Below are 13,262 nucleotides of genomic sequence, written 5' to 3' on the forward strand. Positions count from 1 at the left end.
ATCAGAAATCACACCATTTACTTCCCCTTTGGCCCTGTCGAGCCTAGGAGCACAGGTCTAGACTCTGCCATGTAGTCGAGTACTTTGTGTTTCTTCTCTTCTCAGTGAACCAGTGCATCCTATATGTAGAGCTTCTCCTTTACCCAACATTTCCAAGTAATCTTATTTGCTTATTAAAAAGGAACACAGTGATTTAATTGGATACTGTATCTTTTCTAGGATATCAGGAATTTACGATTTGCTCATAAACCAGAGGGGCGAACAAGAAGATCCATATTTGAGAATCTAATGAAATATGCATTTCCTGTATCTAATGGCTTGGTAATTGTTTTTTTCTGATTTGTATTGTAATTATTAATGTGAACAAACTCAACTAGGTTGTCCATTTCCTCCCCTTTGTGTTCCTGCTTTGGCACTTAGCCTCTCTATTTCAGTAACAACATCCTATAATTATGTTGATTTGAGGAGAGGGGGAAACTGGAGATTAAACCCAGGGCTTTGCACATGCTAAGCAAGTGTGATACCACAGAGTGGTTTTGTTTATTTATGTGTCTTTATTTGAGACAGGTTATGAAGTTGCACAGGCTGGGTACTCCTGCCTCAAGTCCAGGAGGCCTAGGTTATAGCCTGTGCTACCATCTCAGCTGTCTTGTTAGGGTTTCTGTTGCTGTCAAGAGACTCCATGACTGCACAACTCTTATAAAGGAAAACATTTCATTGTGGTAGCTTACAGTTTTAGATGTTCAGTCCATTATCGTTTTAGCAGGAAGCAAAACAGCATGCAGGCAGACATTCTCTTAGAGAAGGAGCTAAAAGTTCTTACCTCTTTACTCACAGGCTACAGGAAGTGGTCTGTGGAGCTGGGTGTGACTTGAGCATATATGAGACCTCAAGGACCGCCTCTGCAGTGACACACTTCCTCCAACAAGGCCACACCTCCTAATAGTGCCACTTCCTTTGGAGCCCATTTTCTTTCAAACCAGCACATCAGCTTATATAATATTTTTCTTTAGGATGTTTCTGTGATTAAAAACTTTATGTAGTCTTCATTAGGGTTTGAAGCTAATGAATTTGGGGCAGGTATAGTCCAACAGTATTGTGACAGTGCTAGATTCCCTCATCTGCATGAGAGAATTTCACCTTATGGCCACCTTCTCATATGAGAGCCAGGATAGGTAAGACAAGGACTCTGTTATTCCAGTATTGGGGTTAATAACTAGATTTTTCACTTTAGTTGCAATTTATTTCTTAAACACCATAGTTTTTTCTAGTTACATATTTCAAGTGCTTGCATGCTAAAGTGTGAAAAAGTTCCTTAGTGTATTAGAACATAGAGTCACTCAGCTGCTGCTGCCTGCTGTTGGACCAGTCATTTCTGTTGGACAGTGCGTTGTTTGAGATGTTGTTTATTACTTAGAATTAAACCTACAAAAACTACCAAGATATTTAAAGGAAATAGATCAGCATTTAGTAAATTTCATGAGTGGGTCTTTCAGCATTTCTGTACTTTTAAAGCATATAAAAATATTTAGTATTGTAAACAATAATTTTAATCATAACACTCCAACTATTTAAAAAGGGGCAATGTTAAATATTCTTGCAGATAAGTAAATAAAACAAATAATTATAACCTTTTAAGGACATATTTCTGATTACTTTTTTAAATGTCTCTTTAAAGCTGTTAACTGTTTATTTTGTAGCCTCTTTTTGCTTTTGAGTATAAAGAAGTATTTCCTGAAAATGGGTGGAAACTGTATGACCCCCTTCTAGAGTATAGAAGGCAGGTACGTGCTTTTGTATTCCAGCTTTTGTGTTCTATATTATTTTCATTACAAGCAGTAAGTCGAAGTAAGATGTTCTTTCACCGTCTCTTCCTTTTTGGTGTAAGTGAAGGCTGGCCCTGGTCTGCTTGGCTTCTTTCCCTTTCCTTAGAGTTGCTTCCCAGAATACACTAGTGATCTATGAATCTTTACTTACCTAGGAGTTTTAAGTATCACTTTGTTTAAAAAAATGTTTGCTCAGTATAAAGATGAAAATGGGATCAGTATGTAGAAAATTTAATGTTCTTATATGCCTTAATATTATTCACTCAGTTTTTTTCTTCTTAGGCATCCTATAATTTAATTATGAAAAACATTAATTGTACTGCTTCTAATTTAGCTCTGCAAGATTGTAGGTTTTACTCTTTACAGACAATTGAGTAACACTTTCCCTTGGGCTAATGGCAGTATTGACTTACTTTGATCAGTGCCCATATATTTTAACTTCAGTGTGTGTGTGTATGTGTGTGTATGTGTTTGGTCAGTACTTATACATTTTAACTTCAGAGTGTGTGTATGTGTGTGTATACAAGTATGTTTGGTCAGTGTCTGTGTGCGTGTGTTTGGTCAGTGCCCAAACATTTTAACTTTAGAGAGAGAGAGAGAGTGTGTGTGTGTGTGTGTGTGTGTGTGAGAGAGAGAGAGAGAGAGAGAGAGAGAGAGAGAGAGAGAGAGAGAGAGAGAGAGATAGATAGATAGATATTGGTCAATGTCCATACATTTTAACTGTGTGTGTGTGTGTGTGTGTGTGTGTGTGTGTGTGTGTGTGTTGTGTCTGTTCATATTTGCTTGCATGCTTGTTATACAATAGGGATTGGTTCATGGTCTCACATGTGCTAGGCAAATAATCTGTTACTGAGCTATATATCTCCCTTTTACATTAGACCAAAGTTTAATTTCTGTTGATAGCTTTTCAGATATTTTCTACTCATCTTTGATTCATTTAAACTTGATGAGTATTTATTAAGGCCATATGTTCCCGTCTGTTTTTCTTTACTGGATCTGTTTCCTCTGCTTTTTGGAGCAGTCATCTGTTGTTTCTTTGGTATTGTTATTGCTTGTGCTCCAATAGGGAAGGTACTGACCAGTTTTCTCACTGCTATGTTATCAGAATGCAGCAATGCCTGACATGTCATAGACAAGTGACTGTTGGATGATTGAATGCATGAAGACTAAGGAAGGAATTTGCTTACAGTGTGTGCTCTCTGTGTTAACTAACAAATGTTTGTATACTGGTTTTATTTACTAAACCATGTGGTACTTAAGCACATGGTGTAAAAGTGCTAAATATTATCTTCATTGCACAAGAAAATTGGGGCATAGGAACATTAAGTGATCTGTCAGTGCTCAAATAGTTATTAATGTGAAAGTTAGGATTTGAGTTCGCAGAATCTTATTTCAGTAGGTAAGTTAGGATTAGTCAGTCAGACTAATGAAAGATCCAATCTGTGAGTGATGCCTATAAAGATGTTCACACAGACACAGTGTCACTCTAGAACAGCAGACCCACACAGTCTCAAAAGTAGCTGGAAGAAAGAATTACTCTTAGCTGGTGAGATGGCATTAAGCATACAGCTTGGAGACCTGAGTTTAGTCCCCCAGATTCACATCAGAATGGAAGCAGAGAACCAGCTGCAGTCAGCTGTCCTCTGGCCTCAGTGGGCGAGCTGTGGTCCCTAACTTTACCCTTCCCTGTGCTCACTCCCCACCAATAATAATAGCTGATTTCTTTGTATTACTGTCTTTGAAGGCAAAAGTTTGACTGGCAGGTTGTACAATGAAATGTGCTAACGAAACTTGCCAGTCATTATATATATCCTGCAGAACTGGAAGTGAAATAGAAACATATCCTGACAGGTGTAGAGGATGTGCACCTGTGCATCTACCACAGCAGTCAGTCATCTCGTCACCACCTGAGGGCGCTGCTGAGAGCAGGACACTGCCTTCTCTCTGTTCTCTCTCCTCCCCAAATATGCATAGCACAGGCTCATACCCTCTGATAGTATTTAATGAATCAATAGGCTACTAAACATTTTATCTGATCCCTGCCCCAAGTGCAGACACCCTCCCCCCTTAAGATAGGTATCTTCCTAAAAGCCTGGCCATGCCCATTTGAGCAGTCTTAAGATGAGAACTGGAGACAGGTGAGGTTGACTACTGTCCTGGTGTGTCTTCTATCTTAGCTGACAGTTTGTCTTGTGTTTTGTGTCATTTAGGGGATTCCAAACGAAAGCTGGAGAATAACAAAGATAAATGAACGCTATGAACTTTGTGACACATATCCTGCCCTCTTGGTTGTGCCAGCAAACATTCCTGATGAGGAGCTAAAGAGAGTGGCATCTTTCAGGTCACGGGGTCGAATCCCAGTAAGTAGGCCGTGCGCCTTGATGAGACTCTGTAGGTCCATTTCAGTACAGGAAGATAATGGTCATAGCTTTTATATGAGAATATCAGAGACTGAGTTAAATTGTAAGTTAAAACAGAGTTGCCTAGCTCCTAACTAAAAAAAAAAAAAGTTTGCCCTGTGCATTGATTACCATTCTGTATCAGATATATATTTTTTAGTCATGACAATAAATGTTTTTTTTCCCCAAGAAAGTAGGAAACTTTATAAATTGATGATGTGTAACTGACTGTATCTCAGTAGAGCAGATGAAATAATATTAGGAGAAAAGTGTAGAATCTGAGTATTTTACAATTTTACTGATATGTTTAGCTCTGTTTTAATGTACTTTTTTCTAAAATAAGATTTCTCAACAATGAGTTTTACAACAGTATCTGATTAGGAAGTAAGCAATTCTGTACCAGTTGGCTATAAGAAGGGTGACATGTTTTCTTGGCATCCTGAGGGCCCCTCAGCTGTCCGGGTCGTGGTCTGCTCACTAGGAGCCTCACTGGCAGGGAAGCAGTGTCATCATGTCCCTTTCATTAAGGTTTTATCCTGGATTCATCCTGAAAGTCAAGCCACAGTCACTCGCTGCAGCCAACCCATGGTGGGGGTGAGCGGGAAGCGCAGCAGAGAGGATGAAAAATACCTTCAGGCCATCATGGACTCCAACGCCCAGTCGCACAAAATATTTATATTTGATGCTCGGCCAAGTGTCAATGCTGTTGCCAATAAGGTGAGTTTTTGTTGTTGTTGTTGCTGGCTCATCTTGTCTGTGCTGTAGCCTGTGGTCAGACCCTGTGGAGGCCAAGAGAAGTCAGACTATCCTGAGGTGATGATGCTGACTTTCCAGGACTGTATTTCATACGTGGTATAGAAAATTCAGTTAATGTGCTTAGCTAAGTGAAGAAAATGTTCCTGAATTTGGAACATCATTAACTTTGCTTATACTTCCAGATCTATGTAGTTGTCCATAAATATTTGAAATGAAATGGAATAATTCTTTTAAGTTAACACAGTTTATGTCAATGAAAACTTTAATGTCATCTTAATGTCTGACAATAATCTCAGCAAACGATAGATTTTTTTTTGGCCTCCCATTATGAGTGGTGCTTGAATGGCCATCCTTAACTCATGGAGGAGGATAGTCCTCACTCTGCAGCCGCACAGTTGACATGAGGGTGCTGGAAGCCCATATATTCTTTGCAGATGAGCTGAGGGAGGACCATGATATCCTCAGTCATTGCAGCTGTAAACCATGGTTATTTGGTTTTACCATTTTTTTTTTTATCAGTTAAGCTGATTACCTTTATTGGGGTTAAAACTACAACCAAGTTCATCATAAAAGATTTTGTAATGAAAACTTCTTTCATTCAACGAGTATTTAATAATTTGAACATGTAAAATCACAGGCAGTTTCAAAAGCACTTTCATTTGTACTATGAACATCACACAGGCATCATCCACAGACATGCTTTATCATGACTCTAAACCACACTGTTTAACACACTGCACATCGCCAGCTGTCCTTCTTCTTTATGCTAACCCTCTTGATAGTTTACAGAATGAGATGCATTAATGAAGCCTGTAGCCAGGAAGTCAAATGTATTCTCTAGCAATGCTGATTTTCCTCCCTAAATTCTAAGCCTTGAATAAAAGCAAGAGTGAGACTTAGTCAGCTAGGAGGAGAAAAGGATTAGAAGGCAGCAACTGTGGTAGGGCAAAGTGTTGATGTGGTCACCTCTCCCTCCCCCACACGTCACGCTGGAAATCCTGAACATCACGTGTGCAGTGTGCAGCAGTAGAGGAAGAGCAGTTCTCACAGCTGGATGAGTTACTGCTCTGACCGCTGCAGTGGCCAGGACCCTCGGGCAGTCCCTCCGTGCCTTGCACTCACCGCACATCTTTATGCTGCTCTACAGGTGTGCATCTCTGCACTCTGCACTTTCGACTCTTCCGGAATACTCTGTTCAGTGTCTTAGGAGTCTGGGTGTGTGGCCTCCTCTTGCCTGTCCACCTTTTCCTTCCCTGTCACCTGACTGCATAACAGCTTGAGTTGTTTTTATTTTGTTCCCAAATCTCTGAGACAAACCTAAGGTTTATTCAGATTTAGGTTCCATTGTTCTGTGGGCCCCTGCTGACCACTGAATCTGAGTTACTTTGATTAATTTGGGTTAAAGTAGTACTTTTAAATATACTGGTTGAATTCTTTTTATAAAGAGATGCTTTGTCTTCAAATAATCAGGTGAATGCTTCTTAATTCTCAGAACTGAAAGGGGCACTGGCTGCTCAGGTAGCAATTTGTAGAGATTATGGTGCTGGCCTTTTTAGATCTACTCAAGTTCTTAGCATGTGGCTTTCAGGATGGAAGGGCCCTCCCAGTTTGGTGTAGTCTCTCACTGGAGAGCCAAGATTAACTTGGAACTTGCAGAGATCTGCCTGCCTCTGCCTGGTGAGTGCTGGGGTCAAAGGTGTTAGCTACCGTGGCTGGGTTAGCTACACTTCTAAGATTAGAGAAGAAAGGCAAAATAGCCAAAACAAAACTAAGAACTATGACTTTCTTGAGGGTCTTCTGTCTGCGGTCACCTGTATCTATTATAGTCTGTTGCCTCCCATTCACTGATAGCGGTCAAGCGGTCAGCCTTTAGGGCTCTTGGTAGTCTGCCCTACACTTCCCTATACTTGATATTTTGAGACTCAGTAGAGTTTAGTTTTAAATGATTTACCTGTTTTATTCTCTAGTTGCCCTTTAAAGAAATACTTAATGGAGATATAACTCACTCTACCCTAAGAACGGATCCACGCCGGTAGTGTACTCACAGCCCTTCGTGGTCTGTCCCTTGTCTGCCACGGGTTTGAAAAGTAGCTACTGCCACGCCGTGGTAGTGTGTGTTCCTTCTGTTTCTGTGATGGCCTCCTAAGGCCAGTAGTTACCACTACCATCTTCTGAGATTCATTGCAACAAAATTTCTCTATCGTCAGTCTTACCCGGTTAGTTACTTTTATATCCTGGGGTAGAATATCTGCGGGGTCGCTGTGAGCGTGTGCCACTTACTCCCTGAGGCATGCTGACATGCTGAGGCATGCTGGGAGAGACAACTTCTAAGGCCTCACATTATAAACATCTCCCCACAATCCCCTAAATTGTACTAGCAGCTGGGGACCAAGTATACAGTACATAAACCCAGGGGTGACATGTTCAAACCACAGCACCATTCTCACTCTCCAGAAGTCATCTTTGTTAACATGAATTACTACATTCATTTTTGTAGCCATCTTCAATATAAACTACTTTATAGACTAGAAATCTGACCAATTTTTAAAGTTAGTTTGGAATTGAATTCAAAGGTGTCATAGTCATGATCATATTAGTGGAGTTGTTCCACTATCCTCCCAATTTGTTTTAGTTAAGGCCCTCAGAAGTGTGATTTTTATATATGTTAGGCAAGATGGAGGATTTTTTTAAACATAAAAGTATAATATTAAACTTGGGAAAATCAGATACTTTTTCAGCTATAGCTTGTTTTGAAAAGCATGTATTTTCTTATTTTATAGATTTATGCCAGTGGGATTCTGTTTTATGTGTTAAATTTAAAATGAATTAGCTGCTTATAAGTAAACTGTACAAGCTAATCTTCTCAGTTTGATTGAAAAGAGGGCTAGCGTTTCTATGAGGGCGTTTTGAGAGATAAAAGCTTTGCCCTGCCCAGTGGGTCCGTACACTTTTTGATTCAGACTTTAGATTTCGGAATGGTTAGTATACAGAAGGTGGAGCTTAGCTGGTGGAAGCAGACTGCTTGGGGTGTACCATTGAGGGATGGCCCTCTGTCCCTCTGCTACTCTTCTCTGTACCCTGGCTGACATGGGTGAATGGTTTTCCTTTGCCATGCTCTTTGCCCATGATGAACCCCATACTCCAGAAATGTGGGGCCTGCCTGTGAACTTGAACCCTGTCGAAGTGACTGTGAGGTATATATCCCCAAATAAATCCTTCAAGTGTTTTCACAGCAATAGAACACTAACTTGGAAGTCATAAGGCTACAATGAGTTTTTCTATTTTTATTTTTGGTTGTGAGCCTAGCCTTTAATGGCTAAGCCATTTCTCCAGCCCTTTTCTATTTTTAAACGTGAAATGATATGAAAAGAAAAACAAGCTTAAGTGGTCCAGTATAGGGTTTGTGTATATGGAGTTGATGATCTATTTCAGTAAGTTTGAAAGGAAGTTTTTGTAAGTAGTTAGAGAGTTAGGGAAAATTATCGTGCTGATCTCATAGGCTTAGAACAGGCTCCGTTTCAGACATGGTGTGAGGTGGTGTGTGTTTACTCCAAGTGGTCCTGGCCTCCTGCTTCCCAAGGGTTTCCTTATCCTCAGCAGTGTTCATCCTATTTCATACATTTTAGAAATTTTATGGCCTTTTGTAATGGATTTTTTGTGATGTGTGCCATTTGCAGGCAAAAGGAGGAGGTTATGAAAGTGAAGATGCCTATCAAAATGCAGAACTCATTTTTCTGGATATTCACAATATTCATGTTATGCGAGAGTCATTACGGAAGCTTAAGGAGATTGTATACCCCAACATTGAGGAAACTCACTGGTTGTCTAATTTGGAATCTACGCACTGGCTGGAACACATTAAGGTGTGAATTTGCTGCTCTTTCTCAAAGCCCCTTTGTGTGCCTTGGCTTTTGGAACTGAAGTCAGCAGGCAGGACCTGCTGAGCAGTGGAGCCAGCAGCTAAACACACAGGTCTGACAGGACTGCAGCCTGTGCGCTGCATGCTTCTGCTGCTTGTTTTCCTCTTCCATCTTGTCTCTCCATGCTCAGGATGGTAGTGTCTTTCACTTCTAACAGTCTCCCCATATTATACCATTTCCAGTCTCTTCGGGTCTCAAACTCCACCCGCTGAAAATGCCATTCTTCATTTATTTGCCTGGTTTTGAGGCAAGTTCTCATTCTGAAGTCCAAGCAGTTCTCCACCTCAGACTCCTGGAATTATAGGCATGAGCCTTGGCACCTGCCTCCTGTTTATTGATTGTTGATGGATGCTTCTTGTGACTGAGGTGGTTATATGTAACAAACTATTAAGTTTCTTTTAGGAAGTGTCTTCTTGCCTTATGACTGAGGTGGTTATATGTAACAACTATATTAGTTTCTTTTAGGAAGTGTTTTTCTGAACTGTCATTTTACAACTTGTTTCCAGCTCATCCTTGCTGGCGCTCTTAGGATTGCTGACAAGGTGGAGTCAGGGAAGACGTCTGTGGTGGTGCACTGCAGTGATGGCTGGGATCGCACAGCTCAGCTCACTTCCCTGGCCATGCTCATGTTGGATGGATACTATCGAACCATCCGAGGATTTGAGGTGCTCGTAGAGAAAGAGTGGCTAAGCTTTGGACATCGATTCCAACTGGTGAGTAAAACACTGATTTTACTGTATGTGGGGGCTTTGTGTGCTCATGTGGGCGTTTACATTTGTGTGCAGGTCAAGGGTTGTTTTCTTCCTCAGTCACACTGCCTACCCTTTATTTAGAGACATGGTCCTTCACTGAAGTACAGTTCACAGATTCAGGGTAGGCTGCTAGACAGCAAAGCCAAGAGCTCTGCCATGTCTGCCTGTCTATGCTGGGGTGACAGGCAGGCATATTATGCCTCACTTTTACGTAGGTGTTGGGTCCAGACTCGGGCCTTACTGTTTTTGTGGTAAATACGTTACTGATTGAGCCATTCAGCAAACATCATTTTCAATGTTTTACAAGCATCTTGTGCAAGATAGAAAATTGGCCATTTATCCAGGAGAGTGAAGTCTCAAGAGCACTATTCTTAACGTCATGCATTCTGAACCCAGGGTGGGCCATCTGTCAGGCTTCTGACCTTTCGTGATCCTTTCCTAGAAATTCAGCTATTGCTAATGGTTGTGGTGCTATCCCTCCAAATGCTAGCTTCCCCTTTGGGCTTGTATGAAAATGACAGTGGTTCAGTTATATATAATGTTGCTAATGTAGATCAGGGTCTAAAATAATTAGGAACCAAAATAATGGATTAAAATATTCTGGGGTCCCAGTGGTTAAGAGTACTTGCTCTTGTAGAGGATTTGAGCACATTTCCCAGCACTCAGGTCAGGTGGCTCCCAAGCACTAGAGGATCTAACATTCTTCTGGTCTTTGGGTGTCAGTCTTCACGTGCACACACTCAAACACATATAAAAATAAAATTAAAAGTTTAACTAAAATTGAACACCTTTGGACTAAAATCTACCTCCATAATTATACTTTCCATAAATTTGGAAAGTGGTGCAGATTCTCTTATGGAGATGACAACATTTTGACTTCTGTATTATTCAAAGTTTATTATTTATTTAGAACTTGTGGTTAAACCCAAAGCCATATACAGCATAGATAAGTACTCTACCACTTAAAAAAAAACAAATTTTATTTTGAGACATGGATCTTGCCAAATTTCTAAGGCTGAGCCCTAATGTGCTTTCTAGTTCTATTTGTGATCTAGCCTCAGCATCCTGAGCACCTGGAGTTTTCTGTCTGTACCACTGGGACTGGGCTGATTATTTTTATAGTGAACTCCAAAATTAGGAGGTTCTGAGAATGTGTTGTTAGTGGGAATAAAAAGTTTGTTTATCCATGAATCCAAAGTATGTATCTAAAACAGCTAAGGTGTACCTGTGAAGTTAGTTTTGGATTCATGTCCAGAAACAAGTGTATATCCTTTTCTGAGGCAGTCATTCCACTTAGATGCTCTGCTAGAAAGCCTTTGTGATAATGAAAGGAGGCTTCCTGCCACACTCCCTTTGGAGACAAATGAAAAGCATTCCTTGTTGCTTTTCAGATATTTGAGCACAGCTGTCCCTCCACATCACCCATACGCTTCCCCTTTCCAGGATGAACATCCTGGTCTTCTCTTCCCCAGTTGTCCACCAGCATTGCTTAAAACTGTCTACAAGTGTGGTACACACAATTTATCTCAGTTCTTTAGTGAAATGGGATTATGTCCTCCTTGAAAAGAGAAAACATTTCACCTTTGCATCCCTGTGCTATGCTTTGGACTCAGAGCCTTCTTCAATGGGATGTTAAATGGCGTCTGTTCAACGCTGTATTGGAATCAGGAAATCTGGGAACAGCAACCTTGTCACTCTATCCATCTGTGTCATTTGTATTGGAATTAGAGTGAAGACTGGGTCCTCTTCCCAGGAAGAAGTAGGATGAGCAAATGTCTGGGTTGAGAATGAGTAAATGACCAAGGCAAGAGTCTAGTTGAGAGAGAAGCCAGAGTATTAAAGGCCTAGAAGGCACTGAGGATGTGGGTCAGTATCTGCATAGATGTTCTTAGTATTACTCTTTAGAAGGGTTTACTAGCAGTGTTTATAAGTAACTTGAAAGAACTGCCACCTGAAATTGGTTGGCTCTTCTGAATGTCAACTGTCAAGCAAAACTAGGCATCTGAGGCCCCCCCCCCCCCAGTGCCTCATGTTTTCCCACTCTCCTCTATACAATGTACTTAACAGAAAACACTCTTTAAAACAAATTCCTTCAAAGTGCTATGTGTTTCAAAACCATAAACTCCTTGATTGCTTGCCCTGGTCACCCATTCCACTCTTTTTTTTATTATGTTAAAATAAAGACCATCCAGTCAAGAAGGCATGCTAGTGACTAATGCTACAATTGAAGTTTATTAAGAAAAATCCTATGTAGGTAATTTTTGTTTGTTTATTCTTTTAATTTTTATTATTTATTTATTTAAAATTTCCACCTCCTCCCATTTCCCTCCCACTCCCCCTCCCCCCATGTAGGTAATTTTTAAGAGCCTTTTTGGAAAATTATGGATGTTTTGAAATCTGTCAAAACTTAGTAATAGTAATAAATTTCTTAAGGTTGTGGAATCCAGAATTTTTTTTTTTGTCCCTCCTAAAATCTTTTGGTCTCCTACATTTTCTATAATTTTTTTGTAACATTATGCATTGGTTATGCAGAAAACACTAGCTCATAGTTATATAGAGCCGCCTGATTTATTATTTCATTCTGTTGTATCAGGCATATGCATGTGGTTTTTATCAGAAAAGTGGATATGCAAAAATATACTGAAACTTTTATCTTCAGTGATTAGCATCAAATACTGTCTATAGTATTTTACATTAAGGAAAACAAACTGCAAATTCTTGGAAAACATCCATCAAATATTCAAGTCTTTTGGAAGCCACAGTTAACAATAAAATGTTATTTCCTCCCATTCAGATGCACAGTGTAATAGCAAATCACACATGTGCCTTCTCCATTTTGTCACAAGATTGTTTACTAATAGGAAAGGCTTATTAACAATTTCTGTGCTTTGCCAATGATATTGTCTTAAGAAAACTTGATTCTTTTCCTTCAGTTGTGAGCATCTGGCAGGATAGAATACATGCAGCCTACTGTGACCCATCACCACTGCCCAGCTTGACAACCAATAGCAGTATGTATTTACACATGAATACCAGTACTGCACCCTGGGAAAGGCGAACCAAAGCCACATTTTAGGATTATGACATGTATGCCTACCCCAGAAGTTTTATACCCCAGTTTCTGAATGAATCCTTGCTTTGGGATTTTCAAATTGTGCGGGTGAGAACCCATTTGTATGAAGAACATACAACAAACCCAAGTATTTCTGAAAGTTCTTAACATTTATGCTAATGTAGCCATCTCCTGAAGAGGTGCCCTTTGTCCAGTGACCTTTCATAAAGAATATCACAGGAAGTTAAATCTCTAGGACAAGAATCTGGGCTCTAAGAACTGTCTGTCCTCTGTTTCAGAATCTAGTTTTCTTTATTAAAGTAGTAATGTGGCAGTTTGCATGTGGGAATGTTATTTTTGTTTGGTAGAGTTGTGATTTCTACTTTACAATACTTTCAAAAGACTTTTTGAAGAAATTAAAAATACTAACCAAATTATACTTTTAGAAAATAAAATTCTACTAAATAGCCGGGCGGTGGTGGCGCACGCCTTTAATCCCAGCACTTGGGAGGCAGAGGCAGGCGGATCTCTGTGAGTTCGAGACCAGCCTGGTCTAC

At 40.1% G+C, this 13,262-nt stretch overlaps 1 protein-coding gene across 4 annotated transcripts in view; it reads left to right on the top strand.

Moving 5' to 3' along the window:
* Mtmr2 (myotubularin related protein 2) overlaps positions 1-13,262 on the top strand; it is a 57,302-nt gene that overhangs the window by 36,149 nt on the left and 7,891 nt on the right. For all 4 annotated transcript variants that reach the window (XM_026779340.1, XM_026779341.1, XM_026779342.1 and 1 more), the window contains 6 exons: positions 220-321; positions 1,701-1,784; positions 4,037-4,186; positions 4,754-4,942; positions 8,659-8,844; positions 9,408-9,614. In XM_026779340.1, the coding sequence (XP_026635141.1) occupies positions 220-321; positions 1,701-1,784; positions 4,037-4,186; positions 4,754-4,942; positions 8,659-8,844; positions 9,408-9,614 (918 nt within the window). The remainder of the gene's footprint in view (positions 1-219; positions 322-1,700; positions 1,785-4,036; positions 4,187-4,753; positions 4,943-8,658; positions 8,845-9,407; positions 9,615-13,262) is intronic.

Source organism: Microtus ochrogaster, chromosome 5, assembly GCF_000317375.1.
Source record: "Microtus ochrogaster isolate Prairie Vole_2 chromosome 5, MicOch1.0, whole genome shotgun sequence".
Taxonomy (NCBI): Eukaryota; Metazoa; Chordata; class Mammalia; order Rodentia; family Cricetidae; genus Microtus; species Microtus ochrogaster.